At 53.1% G+C, this 17,086-nt stretch overlaps 1 protein-coding gene across 2 annotated transcripts in view; it reads left to right on the forward strand.

Annotated features, from left to right (window-relative positions):
* TTC28 (tetratricopeptide repeat domain 28) overlaps nucleotides 1–17,086 on the forward strand; it is a 316,685-nt gene that overhangs the window by 221,859 nt on the left and 77,740 nt on the right. For both annotated transcript variants that reach the window (XM_030582635.1, XM_030582636.1), the window contains exons 6-9: nucleotides 10,949–12,290; nucleotides 13,729–14,252; nucleotides 16,129–16,238; nucleotides 16,620–16,749. In XM_030582635.1, the coding sequence (XP_030438495.1) occupies nucleotides 10,949–12,290; nucleotides 13,729–14,252; nucleotides 16,129–16,238; nucleotides 16,620–16,749 (2,106 nt within the window). The remainder of the gene's footprint in view (nucleotides 1–10,948; nucleotides 12,291–13,728; nucleotides 14,253–16,128; nucleotides 16,239–16,619; nucleotides 16,750–17,086) is intronic.

Genomic DNA, 17,086 nt, shown 5'->3' on the forward strand with positions numbered 1-17,086 from the left:
TGAGTGTGTGGGAGGGGACTCAGGACTGGGGCAGAGAGTTGGGGAGTGTGTGGGTGGGGCACTTACCTGAGGGTGGGGGGCTCCATGGCTTCCACTGGCATGGTCCTGCAGCTCCTAGGTGAAGGAGGGGCCGGGGGCTGCACGCACTGCCTGTGCCCACGTGCCACACCCCCACAGCTCCCATTGGCTGTGGTTCTTGGCCTATGGAAACTGCACAGTTGGGGCTTATGGTGTGAGCAGTGTGCAGAGCCCTCGGGCCTTTCCGCTGCCTAGGAGCTGCAGGGACATGCAGAGCCGGGTAGGGAGCCCCCGCCAACCTTCCCCCCTCAGCAGCAGTGGAGGTCCTGGGCCATGCGCCACTGCCTGCCCCCCTCAGCACCAGCGGGGTCCTGGGCCACATCCACCAGCATCTGCAGTGCCCCCGGACCACCACCCCTCCCAGAGCATGCGAGGGTCCTGCCCAAGTTTTAATTAGGGATATATAGTAAAAGTCATGGACAGGTCACGGGCCGTGAATTTTTGTTTACTGCCCATGACCTGTCCATGACTTTTACTAACAATACCTGTGACTAAAACGTAGCCTTACTTATGAGAGTTTATTCTTGAAGGTGAATGATTTCTCCCCCAGCCTTGCAAACAAACTAGATCTTTGCATCTTTGCGTGGTGCTGCTTTGGAGTGAAGGTCGAGCAAGGGCAGAGAAATGAGGAGAACCAGACAGCAGGGAGGAGAACTGTAATGCATGAATGTGATTCAGACCATGAGCCTGAGGGGCTTTTCAGAAGCCAGAGGAACCTCAGCCTGAATAAGAACTTTGTGGTCACCATGCAGCAGTGACCTGGTCAGAGGAGACACAATGCTAGTAGATCCCCCACTACAATGGTCCAGAAACCTGGATGCTGCTCCAAGCAGTCTTCGCTGAGAAGGTGTGAGCTTTCGGTAAAAGACGAGCTGCTCTGTCTGAGAACTGTAAACTGAGGCAAGAGTTTTCACACATGGGTGCCTGTAGCAAGGGGGCATGGCCTCCCTCCAACACCAACAGGGAGGCATGGCCACAACCTTCTACAGTGCCTCTATTTGGATTTGTGATTTTTCCAAAAACCTGAAGCTGAAATCAGTGGCCTGCTGGTTCTCAGCACACCTTATGGTCTGGCCACTCTGAAATAGGAGCCTGTCCTTAGTTACCTAGCTGTGCAAGTCTGATCTAAATCTTGTTTTTCATCTCAGTGCTACAAGGGTGGATGAGACATTAGGTCACAGGCCTGACCTGCTGGAGTTCTGTGCAATTTCTCAGACGTTGGTTCTGAAGCTGGGATGTTTTAGTCAGGAAACAGGAGCTGATCTGGCTTTGGGGAGATGGAAGTTAAAGGAAGCGATGGCTGCACATCCCACAGGGCCTGAAATGGCCCAGCATTCCCTGCACACACACACACACGTGCGCGCACTCTCTCTCTGTCTTTCCAAGGCTGTTATTGGGGGGCTCTTGTGGATGCATCAGATCAGGAAAGGAGTTTGGGGACAGGAGGCACTGAGAGGGGACAGTGAATTAATTATTTTTCAGTTCCTTGATGCCTTTTATCTCATTCACCTAACTTCAAACATGTCAGACTCAGGAGGAATTCGCAGAACAACCAGCTCTCTCCTAATCTCGTGTTATTTATATTTGTCAGCCTTTCGTGTACAGATAAACTCTCTGTGATATCTCACTCCATTCGCATTAGCAGAGCGGGTGCTGAAGGCTGGGAAGCTGAGCAGTTTATACGGTCCACATAGTGGTACATGAAATAGGAACATTGCAAAGGGGAGAGAGGAGTTGATTGCAGCTGTCCAGTTCTGGCTGCTCTTCAAAGGCCTGATCGGCATCTCCTGCCATCTGCATATTTGAGTAAGTTTCTTCCTGATGATGGCTTTACTCCAGGAGCCTAGAAGTCAGGCGACGGGCCTCTTGGTCATACTGCTGCTGCACACCTTCATTCCTGCATGGCTCACTACAAGCCCACACCCATTTCTTAGCAGTGACAAACCCACATCATTTTGAACCTGATCTCTCCATCTGAAATGTGTCAGTAAAACATCACTTTCCCCAGTATGTGGCAGGGCCAGTAGCTGGCTTGACTCAAGGGAGGATAAGGCAGACTGTGCTTACTCGTTGCTTGCTAATCACATTTTAAGAACATAATTTTATCACTTATTAAGAACCCTCTGTTACACCAAACAATGATTTTCAGGACCAGCGTTTGTATATGATTCCTTACCTGAAACCTTTTACGTACAGATTATGAAAACAGTGTGTTAGGTGTAGTGAGTTGCTGACACAGTAGTGAACCACGAATGGGCCTCTGTCACCAAGGTGTTTACCGAGTAGTTCCATTGTTGTTGTGGTAGCACCCAAAGACGCGAGTCAAGAGTGGGCTTCCTTGTGCTGGGCATTGTACAGACAGAGGTAGTGAGAGAGAGTCCGTGTTCCAAACTGCTCACAAACTAAAACTACATCAAGCAGCCCTGGGCAGGGGGAGCAGGACACAACATCCATGTGGAGTGATCCAGGTGGCAGCAGGCTAGGGCCATGGCAGTATCCATTTATTAGAAGAACTTAATTTTAGGGCATACTTGAGAATGGAGCATGGGAGAGCAGGAGTTTATTTATGAGGGGAAGGGGGAGTAAAGGGAGGACGCAGACAAGTACGTTGGATATGGGGAGTGAGATTGGGCAGCTGAAGGGCTGCAGTGGTAGGAAAGGGGTGTGAGGGAAGGGACCAAACCATCAATGGCAACACAGCAAATAAGCATAAAATGGCACAGTTTGGCCTCCTGTTCAGAACCGAAACGAGATCTGTTACTGAACCTGGCTGAGGCTGCAAGATCTCCATTGCTGAAGTGTGTCCCTTCTCATAGGTGCATGCACACGTTTGATTAGAGTGTGCACATCTGCAGTCCCTGGGGGGAAGGGATAGCTCAATGGTTTGAGCATTGGCCTGCTAAACCCAAGGTTGTGAGTTCAATTCTTGAGGGGGCCATTTGGGGATTGGTCATGCTTTGAGCAGGGGGTTGGACTAGATGATCTTCTGAGGTCCCTTCCAACCCTAATAATAATCTATGATTCTTTCCAAACATCCCACACCACTCCTCCCTCTGCCTGTCTACCCTTCCTGTAAAACATGTCCAGTCCGAGCCCTCTGCTGCTAAACTGCTGACCTTTGAAAACCTCAGAGAGACAGTGACAACCTGTAGCACCTGCCCCCTTTCTGGTGGCTCTTGCTCTGCTCCCAGAAATGTTGGTGCTGGTAGTATTTCCAAGCCTGATGCCCTTAGGATTAAGAAGCAATTTACAAATGTGCTTTTACATCCAATAAGTCTCATGATGAAATCATTAATACCCTGCAGAAGCCATTCCAGTCTGGACAATGATTGATGGCGGCTCTTTCTGAGCAGGGTTTACCTTTGGTAACTTAATGCTCTTGGTATAGTGCCTGATAATGCATGGCCTTGGGTGTCATGTGATACAGCAAGCAGGTAAGTTGCTGGTGTATTGTGCATGGGAAGCAATCTGAGGCATGTGCTTTCGCTTGGGGGAGGGAGGTGTGGGCTGTTTGGGTACACGTGGGTCTAGGCTGTCAGTGGGTGAATATTCAGGGTTTTGTAATGTTTGTGTGAGTAGGTGTATTTGATTGTCTTGCAGCTTTGAGGTGTCTTGTATATGTGGGGTGAATATGCAGGTAGAGGGGTGTGGAGAGAAAACTGCCAGAAGAGTCATGTCTGTGTCCTGAACACTCTAGTGAGTGTTCCTAGGAAATTCTGCTCTGAGTCGTTGTGTGTGAATGTCACTGGCTGTTACTCAGAGCCGACCTTGATCCCACAGAAAGGAGAGCTTGTTGCTTTTTACAGCTTTGGGGCAGATGTGGGATGGTTGCAATTTTCTGGTGATTGGTTCTGTTTCTTCCTTCTCCTGTCTTGATGGCCATGATGTTACGTATAAATCCAGGCACAGAAGGGATTTTGCCTGGATAAGTGTGCAGTTGCATTGACTTGGAGAAGGTGTCCAAGGGAAGGTTTCCTCTCCATAGAATGAGCTTGTTTCCCTTGAGTCTACAGCGTTCAGAGCCACTTGTAACTCATGACGGAGTCCCCCAGGAGGCTGGGAGTGTTTTCATGGCCTCTTCCAGTGACTCTGAGTTTTTGTCCTGGGTTTTGAAAATCCCTGTGCTCAGTCCCCCTCCGGGAGTTGGTGGGTGGCTGAACCGCTGGCAATGTCCACAGGCTGGCTGAAGACTTACACCTCAAGGAGCTCCCCCACCAGGCCTGTCGCATGCTGAGAGTCTACCCTCAACTGAGCCCCCCCTCCATGCGAGTTCTTGACCAAGAGTTCCCTCCCCTGCATGTCCAGACAAGTCTTCAGGATGTCATCATTTCTTGGTCGAGCCATTGGAGGAATGAGCATCTTTTCCTCTCTCCCTCATGAGGCCAACACCCAACCACCTTCTCCACCTGACCCAGGACAGAGGTTCTGGTTTTTATTTCAAAATATAGTTACCCTAACTCATAACCCCCACTGAAAGCATCTCAAATAATGTCTCTCCAGTGCTTTAGAACAGCCTCTGCCCCACCCATCCACTTTGCACACAAAGCTTCCATTCCCCTCCATGCAGCTGTTATATGAAGGATCTCCCCCATCTGATGGTTGCTCCTTTGGAGGAGATGGGTGGGGTTTACTGTGACTATACTGCCTATGATGGAGAGTGGTTACGTGTCTTGCACCTCAGAGGAATCTGTCCATGCAGCAGGAACAGGTTAGGAAATGTTTACCAGTCCCTTTATTTTGGAAACCAAATCTTTCTCAGTTGTGGTTTTCAGTGAGCCATGTGTTTTTAGCTTTTCCATACTTGGGGCCTGCTTCATTATGTCACTTTGGGATGGGCTTGGCTCTCACACTGATGTCATGGAAGCTCTGCTGAGCCAAGGCACATGGAAAACCTGGCTGAAAGGGAAAAAAGTGATTAACAGAAGTGTGTGCCCCTCTTTACAGCCAGCAGAGGCTCTACTTATTCCCAACCTGGCCACCCCTTAATCTTCCCATGGAGATGTCCTAGTTCATGTCTCTCTTTATAGCTCCTAAGGACAATGTGGTATCTTTACAAGGATTGTTCTTTCACAATATTAACTCTTAATTAATGTTATGTCCTGGTCAAATTCCACCTTGGTAGTTACACTGTCTCCAGTACCTAACTGCCCCTTTCTGCTGGATACATGATTCTTCTTTCCTTCCAGTGATAACCTTCTGTGTGCAGTTAAGTAGTTGCCTTCTTACACCCCACAGGTAGCTACATTTCAGTGGTAGATTCAGTGATACTTCTGTCTTCATTGCTTGCTTCTCAGTGGGGTTATGCAGGTGTTAGCTGCTATTTGTAAAAGCTGCCCAGCTCCCAGTTGGAGGAGGGCAAGATAATGTCTTTAAAAGTATATGAGCCTCAGATCCAAATCTGTTTTGTAAAGTCTCAAGTTATCATGGATCTTGAGGTGTCTTCCTACCTCAGTGCTTTCGCTGTGAGAATGGAGACGCTGGGGCTTGGGGGTGCAATGAGGGAGAGCTCTGGAGCCTTGGCTTCAGATCCCATGTAGGGCACATGTGAAACAGTTGAGACCCATCCTAGTTTCATGTGATGTTTGTCCAGATCTGCTGTCCCAAGACTGGAATAGCAGGAAACTGCAGGTTAGGATTGAAGGGCAGGAACCCCAGGACAGGAATAACAGGTGGTGTTAAAGGGAAGAGTTGAGGTGCAGCGGTACAGTTGTGGGTCCCAGAAATGGAACAGTAAGGGGTATGATAGATCAGGATTGGGGGGCATTAGCACAGTTGTGGGGGGAGCTCACATGGGACTTGGCCACTCAAGCTAGTCCCATCAGTCCCTCAATTTCATAAACTTTAAATTTGTTCACACTTACGGTGCAAAAAAAGAGACTTGTCAGCAGCAACCCAGGCCTTGTTATTTAAATCTTATTTCACTCTGCCCATATCTTGTAAATTGCCTTATCCTGAAGCCTCTTGTTGGTAGGAAAATGAGTAGAATTTATAGAACAACTTGCTTTGATAGAAGTTAATCTGGCCAGAGTACATATCAGGACTTGCGGTTTTCAGAACAATATGAATTTACAAAATGAATCTGTTAATCTCCAAATTGCCTCAGGAAAGCAAATTTCAGCTATTGCATTCCAGCCCTGCTTGTAAAGCCATCTGTCTTCGCATTTGTGTTTGTCAGCACTAAACAAGAGCTGGATCAAACTCGCTGCCTAATTGTAGCTCCCAGGGTCTACTGGACTTGTGGAAGCCCATCCCTTTCTCCTCCTCCCACTGCATCCTCTCTCCTTCCACCCTGAGGATGCCTGTTGTCATGTGTTCTGGAGTGAGCAGATTACTCCTTTTTGGGGTGAGGTGGTGACAGTTGCCCCCTATTTGCATTTGTCCTCCTGGCTCAGATATTGTGCTGTGCAGTGCCCTCTTCAGCAGGTGTTGGGGCCACAGGCCTGTTCGTGAATGTCTGCAAAGGGCCCAGAGCTCCTTAGAAGAAAGTGCAGAGTCTCATTAATCCCATTAATGCAAAGTGCACCAGTCATTGTAAGGAGACTCAAACCTGAGGCATCTTTCTTATTCTACAGGCATAGGACAGACCCATGGAGATTGAGCCTATGGCCTTCCACTGTCTCTCAGGTGTGATGGTCAGTCACACCTCCACACCTGCTCCTGGGGATGGCTGTGCTATGTAGGGCACGCTTAATTGGCACTTCAAAGTTCTATTCAGGTTTATTGTTAAATTGTTTCATTGTAATTCTCAGTATGTTTGGGGCATCAGTTGGAAAGCTGATTGTCTGTTGTAGGAACAAACCAGCACTAGCCCCTGGGATTAGGGGAATGGACTGTACAGGACTTGCTAGAGTTAACTCCTATGGCTTTCTGAACCTCCCAATCCACATCTGAAAACTTAGCAACATCCCCTTGGGTGAGCATGTTAGGAACTCAGGGGCAAGCTGCTGGGGTACAGATGTAGGCGGGCCCATCAAAGCTGGTGCAGGAAATGTGATTCCTCTCCCCACCGAGACCCCTGCTGTCTCAGTCCTAAATGCTCAACTGAACTGGCGTTTCACAGTGATTAGTGTTTTAAATCAGAGCTAATTCCAGGCAGCCTCTCTGGGTTTAGTGCCCTGGAACCATCTCATGAAGAGCAAGAGCTGTGACTGGCAAGTGGGTTTCTGCTCCTTAGGATAATGGCTAGTGTGACAGGCTGAGGAAGCTGTCTGTGCTTTTGGGGTTCTCTGCTGGTTCCAGGCTGTCTTTGCTGTCCTGGCCTCCTCCCTGTAGCATGGTCTCACTGCTTCTCTGGTGCTTCATCCATCACTGTGATTGCTTTATTGAGCCACCTCAGTTATTGCTGCTTCTCCATAGCACAATAAATCCAGCCCTGGGCACTGAGTGCCCAGGCAGCTCAGAGAGTTTCTGGGAAGGCTGCTTTACCAGGCTGAGTATCTGATGACTCTGAGCCTGGAACTCACCTAAGACAGTGTTAAGAGATTCTGGGTACTTGAGCCACCACTCCAGCTCCGGCAGAAAGCCGTTCTCTCCCTGCTCTAGTCACAGGCAGCCTTTGGAAGAGCCCCGTGGAGAGAGCAGAGCCGCCTGCAAGTGGGTGAGGCACCTAGCGATGAGGGCCTCGTGCTCTGCTTTAGCCTTCCAGTCTTATTTAAAGGGTTGGGAATGGAGGCACCCAGGGCTCTGGTTCATTGATTTCCCAGCACCTTGGTGTGCTGTCCGTTTTCCAGAGGATCCTGTAGCTTCCAGAGCCCTTAGTGGAGGGGTTGCCATCCGGTCTTTGCCCCGAAGAATGTGCCCAGGACTCGAGTCGTGCCATCTCCTCTCCACTTTTTGGTTGCAAAAATCCTTTGTCATGTTCTAGTTGTTGCAGGCTCCAGTTGTTGCAGTCTGTGTTTGGTGCTGTTTGCTGAACAGACTTGTGATTCGCAGTCCCAGACAAATCTTTGCCTGGGTCCAGGGCGTGCTGCCTCTGGGCCTTGTCACCCTCACCTGGGCCCTCTGCCTCTGCTCCTTACCCCCGCCCCTCAGTCCTGATCCGAGCTGCTGGCTCTATTCCTCTGTCCCCTGGCACCCTGCTGTCCCACACTCTGCTGCAGTGTCCCCAGCCACTCACTGCTTGAGGGCACCGTGACGGTCTCATTCTGGTTGAAGTCTCTGTGACCAGACTGGGAGTCCTGGGGGCTGCTCCCAGCTCTGCCATGGACTTGTTAGATCCCTTTGGACAGGTTCCTTTTAGAGGTGCTGAGCGCCCAGCTGCCAGTGACTTCCATCTCTGCCATGGAGTGAGGGCTGAGTGAGGTGCCTCTCCAGTGTGGCTCCATGCACTGGTGTGGTAGGACCCTAGCACTGAAACACCCTTAAAATGCTTGAATACTGGGACTAGAAGGGGAAAGCGCATCTGTAGCTAAAGAATCCTATGAAATGCTCTTGAAAAATGTGGTGGTTTTCCCTGCTGTGGGGCTGCAGGGCTGGGCCTGGTGCTGTGGGGAAGGGTTGGTGGGTGAGGCTTGGGGCTAGTCCCAGTAGCAGTGGGAAGGGATGGGGCCGTGCCCAGTGCTGTGAGGGAGGGTCAGTGTGTGGGGTTGAGGGGGAGGGTTGCAGTGTGAGGCTGGGGGTGGGGCTGGGGTGGCGCAGTGTGGGAGGGTCAGTGTGTGGAGCTGGAGGAGGGCTGATGTGTGCGCTTGAGGGCAGCGCTGTGGGGAAGGGTTGTCGTGTGGGGCTGGGGCGGTGCTGTGGAGAAGGATCAGTGTGTGGAGCTGAGGGCAGCGCTGTGGGGGTGGTGTGTGGGGAAGGGTTGTGTGAGGTTGTGGGGAAGGAGCGGTGTGGGAAAGGGTCAGTGTGTGGAGCTGAGGGCAGCGCTGTGGGGGTGGTGTGTGGGGAAGGGTTGTTATGTGAGGTTGTTGGGGAGGGGCGGTGTGGGGAAGGGTCAGTGTATGGAGCTGCAGACAGCACTGTGGGAGAGGGGTAGTGCTGTGGGGCTGTGGCAGAGGGGCAGTGTCGGGGCCAGAGGCAGCGCTGTGCGGGAGGGGTGGTGTGATGGGGCTGGGGGTAGTGTGTGGGAAAGGTTGTCGTGTGAGGCTGTGGGGGAGGGTCAGTGTGGGGAAGGGTCAGTGTGTGGAGCTGAGGGCAGCGCTGTGGGGGAGGGGCGGTGTGATGGGGCTGGGGGTAGTGTGTGGGAAAGGTTGTCGTGTGAGGCTGTGGGGCGGGGCGGTGTGGGGAAGGGTTGGTGGGTGAGGCTTGGGGCTAGTCCCAGTAGCAGTGGGAAGGGATGGGGCCATGCCCAGTGCTGTGAGGGAGGGTCAGTGTGTGGGGTTGAGGGGGAGGGTTGCAGTGTGAGGCTGGGGGTGGGGCTGGGGTGGCGCAGTGTGGGAGGGTCAGTGTGTGGAGCTGGAGGAGGGCTGATGTGTGCGCTTGAGGGCAGCGCTGTGGGGAAGGGTTGTCGTGTGGGGCTGGGTCGGTGCTGTGGAGAAGGATCAGTGTGTGGAGCTGAGGGCAGCGCTGTGGGGGTGGTGTGTGGGGAAGGGTTGTTATGTGAGGTTGTTGGGGAGGGGCGGTGTGGGGAAGGGTCAGTGTATGGAGCTGCAGACAGCACTGTGGGGGTGGTGTGTGGGGAAGGGTTGTGTGAGGTTGTGGGGAAGGAGCGGTGTGGGAAAGGGTCAGTGTGTGGAGCTGAGGGCAGTGTTGTGGGAGAGGGGCAGTGCTGTGGGGGAGGGGTGGTTTGGGGAAGGGTTGTTATGTGAGGTTGTTGGGGAGGGGCGGTGTGGGGAAGGGTCAGTGTATGGAGCTGCAGACAGCACTGTGGGAGAGGGGCAGTGCTGTGGGGCTGTGGCGGAGGGGCAGTGTCGGGGCCAGAGGCAGCGCTGTGCGGGAGGGGTGGTGTGATGGGGCTGGGGGTAGTGTGTGGGAAAGGTTGTCATGTGAGGCTGTGGGGGAGGGCCAGTGTGGGGAAGGGTCAGTGTGTGGAGCTGAGGGCAGCGCTGTGGGGGAGGGGCGGTGTGATGGGGCTGGGGGTAGTGTGTGGGAAAGGTTGTCGTGTGAGGCTGTGGGGCGGGGCGGTGTGGGGAAGGGTTGCTGGGGGTGGCAGTGTGGGGAAGGGTCAGTGTGTGGAGCTGAGGGCAGCGCTGTGGGGGTGGTGTGTGGGGAAGGGTTGTGTGAGGTTGTGGGGAAGGAGCGGTGTGGGAAAGGGTCAGTGTGTGGAGCTGAGGGCAGTGTTGTGGGAGAGGGGCAGTGCTGTGGGGGAGGGGTGGTTTGGGGAAGGGTTGTTATGTGAGGTTGTTGGGGAGGGGCGGTGTGGGGAAGGGTCAGTGTATGGAGCTGCAGACAGCACTGTGGGAGAGGGGCAGTGCTGTGGGGCTGTGGCGGAGGGGCAGTGTCGGGGCCAGAGGCAGCGCTGTGCGGGAGGGGTGGTGTGATGGGGCTGGGGGTAGTGTGTGGGAAAGGTTGTCGTGTGAGGCTGTGGGGGAGGGTCAGTGTGGGGAAGGGTCAGTGTGTGGAGCTGAGGGCAGCGCTGTGGGGGAGGGGCGGTGTGATGGGGCTGGGGGTAGTGTGTGGGAAAGGTTGTCGTGTGAGGCTGTGGGGCGGGGCGGTGTGGGGAAGGGTTGCTGGGGGTGGCAGTGTGGGGAAGGGTCAGTGTGTGGAGCTGAGGGCAGCGCTGTGGGAGAGGAGGGGCAGTGCTGTGCGGGAGGGCTGATGTGGTGGTTCTAGGGGTGATGTGTGGGAAAGCTTGTCATGTGAGGCTGTGCGGGAGGGATGGTGGGATGGGGCTGGTGGTGCTGTGTGGGACAGGTTGTCGTGTGAGGCTGTGGGGGTGGCAGGGGCGGCACTGGGGTTTTATCTCTTTAATCTCTGTGCTTCTGTTACTTCCCAGGGATCATTCACCAGATGAAAGGCGACTATGACTCTGCTCTGAAACTCCACAAGACTCACCTGTCCATCGCCCAGGAGCTCAATGACTATGGTGCTCAGGGCAGGGCCTACGGCAACATGGGCAATGCGTACAATGCCCTGGGCATGTATGACCACGCTGTGAAATACCACCGGCAGGAGCTGCAGATTTCGATGGAAGTGAATGATCGAGCCTCGCAGGCATCCACCCATGGGAACTTAGCAGTGGCATATCAGGCCTTAGGCGCCCATGACCGGGCCCTGCAGCACTACCAAAACCACCTCAACATCGCCCAGGAGCTGCGGGACATACAGAGCGAGGCCCGGGCCCTCAGCAACCTGGGCAACTTCCATTGCTCGCGAGGAGAGTATGCGCAGGCAGCCCCTTACTATGAGCAATACCTGCGCCTGTCCCCTGAGCTGCAGGACATGGAGGGGGAGGGGAAAGTTTGCCACAACCTTGGCTATGCCCATTACTGCCTTGGAAACTATGAGGAGGCTGTAAAGTACTACGAGCAGGATCTTGCCTTAGCAAAGGATCTACATGACAAGCTGAGCCAAGCCAAGGCCTACTGCAACCTGGGTCTGGCGTTCAAGGCCTTAATGGACTTCAGCAAAGCCGAGGAATGCCAGAAGTACCTGCTGTCTCTGGCCCAGTCTCTGAACAATTCCCAAGCCAAATTCCGGGCTCTTGGGAACCTGGGGGATATTTTTATATGTAAAAAAGATGTAAATGGTGCAATAAAATTCTATGAGCAGCAGCTGAGCTTAGCCCATCATGTCAAAGACAGGAGATTGGAGGCCAGTGCCTATGCAGCCTTGGGTTCTGCGTACAAGATGATACAGAAATATGACAAGGCCTTGGGGTACCATACACAGCAACTGGAGGTTTACCAGGAGCTAGGGGATATGCCGGGTGAATGCAGAGCTCATGGCCACCTTGCTGCAGTGTACATGTGCCTTGGGAAGTACACCATGGCATTCAAGTGTTATGAAGAACAGTTGGAACTTGGACAGAAGCTGAAGGACCCCAGTATAGAGGCCCAAGTCTATGGCAACATGGGCATCACCAAGATGAACATGAATGTCATGGAGGAAGCTATTGGGTACTTTGAGCAGCAGTTGGCCATGCTACAGCAGCTGGGTGGAAACGAAGCTGTGCTGGACAGAGGCCGGGCATACGGAAACCTGGGGGATTGTTACGAGGCTCTAGGAGATTATGAAGAAGCCATAAAGTATTATGAACAGTACTTATCTGTAGCTCAGAGTTTAAATCGCATGCAAGACCAGGCGAAGGCCTATCGGGGCCTTGGAAATGGGCACAGGTAACAAATGCCGAAGGCTGAAGTATTGCCTGGCCTTTGGTAATGAGAAATGTCTTGAAAGTGAATGAGTGAAAATACCTGAGTGATGATTATACCATCACTATTCACGTGATTCAGTGGTGAGCTGTGTCACAGCGAGTATATGGGTGCACGTGCTGCCAACAGGGCTTAGTGTCAGGAAACCAACCTGAGAACACAGATTCAAGACAATATGCTGGATTTCTCTCTCACTGTGCAGTCACTGGCTAGCAAGCTGTGTGTGTGCTGGGGGGAGATAGAAGGGTGTGTGTGTGTGTAAATAGAGATGGATGGGCAGCTGGTGGGGTGGGTATGGGGCAGGGTATGTGTACGACTGTGAGAGATCGGAGTATGGGTGCAGGGGGGAGGGGAAACTTTACAGATGCATTTGTGTGGGTTGGGGTTACATGTATGGATGTGTGGGTGTAGAGCTGTAGGGGATGTGTATACAGATGTGTGTTGGGGATATATGACTGGGGGGTGTAGGTGTACGGATTTGGGGTGTGAAGGGTAGATGGGGGTGCTGTGCACGTGTCTGTACACATTTATGTCAGAGGGGTATATGGCTGTGGAGGGTACATGGAAGCTGCAGGGGTGTATTTGTACAGATCTGTGTGGGGTATATGGCTGTGGGAGTCTGTGTGCATGGATGTGGGGGGGCTAGTGGCTTTGAAGGATATGTGGAGGGCTGTGGGGTATATGTGTACAGATTTGTGGGGTGGCAGTAGTGGGTACATGGGAAACTGGTGGTGTATGTGTAGAGATGTGTGTAGGATGCATTGCTGTGGAGGTGTAAGTATACAGATGGGGGGTGTACAGCTGTGAAAGTATATGCGTACAGTTGTGTGGGGGGTGTATGGCTGTGGGGCATATGTGTACGGATGGAGAGATTTAATGGTTGTGGGAGGTGTATGTGTATGGCAGGGTGTACACACTGGGCGGTGTGGAATGACAGCTGTGTGGGTGGTGCAGGAGGGTTGTCGGGGTGTGTGTGTATGGCTGAAAGGGAAGGTGTATGGCTGTGGGAGGCAGTGTCTGCACACCGGGTAGTGTGGAACAACAGAGCGGTCTGGATGGCGAGGGGGAAGGTTATTCAGGCTGTGCTATTACCCTGAATAATGAAACTTCATTTCCCTGCGCCGGGCCCCCTTGAGTGAGGAGTTTACAGGGGACGCAGAGGAGGCCTGGACAATTTTTTGAGCCTGATTGTGGCCTTCAGGGTCTCTCTTACCATTGACTCCAGGGTTCACTGGCAAGTTCACTGATGGTAGCTCTGAAATTCTCCTACATCTGGCAGCGGGGCCATGACAGATTTGAGCTGGCTCCAGAGCAGTGTTTCTCTGTAGGACGTGACAGTGAAAGATGGTTTTCATGTTACATATGCCTAGGCAAGATAAATGCTCCTTTTCTCTCCACACAGGGCAATGGGAAGTTTGCAGCAGGCTCTCGTGTGCTTTGAAAAGAGGCTAGTGGTGGCCCATGAGCTTGGGGAGGCGTTCAACAAAGCCCAAGCCTATGGGGAGCTGGGGAGTCTGCACAGCCAATTAGGAAATTACGAGCAAGCCATCTCCTGCCTGGAACGGCAGCTAAACATCGCCCGAGAAATGAAAGACCGGTCTCTGGAGAGTGACGCCGCCTGCGGCCTGGGGGGAGTCTATCAGCTAATGGGGGAGTATGACACGGCACTGCAGTACCACCAGCTGGACCTGCAGATTGCAGAAGAGACCAACAATCCTGCATGCCAGGGCAGGGCCTATGGGAACCTGGGATTAACGTACGAGTCGCTGGGCACCTATGAGAGGGCAGTGGTTTATCAGGAGCAACATCTCAGCATTGCAGCTCAAATGAATGACTTGGTGGCCAAAACCGTGTCCTACAGCAGTCTTGGGAGGACACACCATGCCTTGCAGAACTACTCTCAGGCTGTGATGTACTTGCAGGAAGGTGAGTGGATGAATTATCCAGTGGCTTTACGTCTCCAGGGAATGGGGGAGAAGGCATGTCCATATGAAAGGGAGCAAGATGTAGGAATGTGAGTATATGTCTAAGACATTTGCTAGCTCTGACAGTCTCATGCAGGCCTGTGCAGTTATCACCCCGGGCACTGTGCCCTTCATTAGCGGCCCGGCTGCCCAGACCTTCATGTAGCAGCACATTGTGACAGACAAGGGAATGGCAAAGCCTTTAAAGGTCAGTGAGTGCTTTGCCGGGGGAAGATTAATCACTAAACTTCACTCCAAGCACCCTAAGTCTCTTTATAAAGCCCGTCTGCCCTGAGTCAAGAGAGGGAAATCTCCTCAGTGGGTGACATGGCAGGCCAGGGAATGACTTGGATCCACAAAGCCTGTTTGTACTGAGGACAAACAGCCCTGCAGCCCACCTGGGCTGAGTTTGCCTCAGCTGGGAACTACCTGTTTCTCCCCTTCACATTAAAGTGGGGATGGGGCTTAGAGCTGGAAAAGTAACAGGCCTCTGAACCTTGCACCACGGCAGTGTTGTAGGGGATGATCTGAGTGGCTGGGAGCAGGGGACAGCTGGAGGGCCCCCATTGTTCCAGCCTTGCACGCCTTACTCTGCTGCTGCTGCTGCTGCTGCTGCTGCACCATCTCCCAGGATAAAAGCGTCGTCTGTTCAGCATGGCGGCAGCAGTGTGAGCAAGAAGACAAGCTGAGTGGATTGAATGGTGTGGTGGGAGCTGGGCTGCAGACTGATAGATTAATTACACAAGTTAGCCTGGATTTCCTGGAAACTGACCTGAGCAGGATTTCAGTATAGTAGGGGGAATTTCAGTTAAACTGGTGGAGGGGAAATCAGTGCAGCCCCCTTTCCTGATGAGAGGTGACCTTCCTGCTGCTCCAGCTGCTGGGAATCCCTGCAGGCCACTCTCCTGCAGCTGAGCCCAGCAGCCCTTACCCCACCTGGGCCTTTCCCTTACATTCTCTGCAACGGTTGAGACTAACATGCTTGTATGTATCTGATGTCACTGGGGCCCGTGGAGGTGTGACGTGTTGGGGCACTGTAGGAAATGCCTGTGGATGTTGTTGGAACTGAAATGAATGTTCCTGTGGTAGGTCAGATTAGAATGGCCGCCCCGCCTCATGTCTGCCAGGAAGGTGTTGGGAGACCTGGGGCAAGGGCGGGTACTGAGGCATATCCTGGTTAGCTGGTTGGATTAGCAGGGCCTCTCGGGTGAAGAGGGAGAGGAAGAAGGACTCCAGCAACACTTGGCAGCTCAGTGCAGTTTTGCTCATCTGCAGTGTTGGAAGGGTTAAAAGCCAAACGGCGATGGTGAGGGGCTGCCTGTTGTAGGTGGGGCAAGGCTGGAGTGGCACAGAGGAAGGGCCTGTGACCCAGCCCCACACATACAGGCGTACAGCTCCCCTACAGCTGTACACCCCACATCCCCCTCGCCATCCAGACCACTCTGTCGTTTCAAACCACCCAGTGTGTACAGCCTGTCATACACATACACCTCCTGCAATCATTAAATCCTTCCATCCGCACATCCTTCTCCCTGTCCTCTCCATGCACTCCTGCTAGCCAGCTCCCTACCCCTTGTGTTAGTGTCACTCCCCTCCTGCTGACCCGCTGACTCCAACAGCACAGGGAGCACATACAGCACTTCTCTTCAAGGTGTTGTGCAGCCTCAGCAAATCGGTTACACCGGCCCACGGATCAGTGCCCTCCCCAGGGCCAGGACTCAGCGTAAGCCTGCTCCTGTCTGCAGCCTGAACACCCCACTCTCTTCATCCCCAACCTCCCATCACCCAGCAGCAGGGAGTCTTTTCTCTTGTCTTCACTGACTCCTCTTCTTTTTCAGGACTGAGACTAGCAGAACAGCTGGGGCGTCGAGAAGATGAAGCCAAAATCCGCCATGGCCTGGGCCTCTCCCTCTGGGCTAGTGGGAACCTGGAGGAGGCCCAGCACCAGGTAGGCAGCAGCTCCAGTAGTAGGAGGATCTCTCATCCCCTGTAATGCATCAGGGTGTGGTCCCTTCTTACACATGGTGCTTGTTCAGAGATGACTTGTCACTGCCCACCTGGGTGCAGTCTTCTGGCCTCTTTTCCCTGGACACAGCTATGTCTCTTCCCCTGCAGAGTGGCCAGCCCCTCTGTCTTGGACACTGAAGTATGGGTGTGCTGAGCTCCTTGCAGACCAGGACTGGATGGGGCAGACCTGACCCCAGCTGAGAGCATGTTGATCTCAGCTTATTCCCCTCTCCTCCCCAGTCCCCCTCACTGAAGTGCTGGTGGCTGCAGGCTGGGCCAGCTGCAGTTCTGAGTGTCACCATGGGCTGTTCTCCCCTCCCAGCTCTATAGGGCGTCGGCACTGTTTGAAACCATCCGCCACGAGGTGCAGCTGAGCACAGACTACAAGCTATCGCTCTTTGACCTGCAGACATCATCCTACCAGGCCCTGCAGCAAGTGCTCGTCAGCCTTGGTAAGAGATACCTGTGCTGCCCGTGGCTGTTGGAGCTAGGAGTCTGAGTTCTTCCCTGGCTCCAGGGTTTGACCCTAGTTCCAAGTGTTTCTAGTCTAGTAGTTAGAACAGGAGACTGGGATCAGGGCTCCTGTGCCTTTTTGTGCCTCTGCTGCTGGCAAGCTGGTCCAGTCCCATTACACTCTGTGCCTCGGTTTCCCCATGTGTAAGGTTACATTTTTGTCATGAAAGTCATGGAATCCATGACTTCCAGAGACCTCTTGTGACATTTTCTCCTTCAGCCCCTGGGGCTTCAGGACTGCTGGAGGATCCACCTGCAGGGTTCCAGCAACAGGCA

The sequence above is a fragment of the Gopherus evgoodei genome, chromosome 13 (assembly GCF_007399415.2).
Source record: "Gopherus evgoodei ecotype Sinaloan lineage chromosome 13, rGopEvg1_v1.p, whole genome shotgun sequence".
Taxonomy (NCBI): domain Eukaryota; kingdom Metazoa; phylum Chordata; order Testudines; family Testudinidae; genus Gopherus; species Gopherus evgoodei.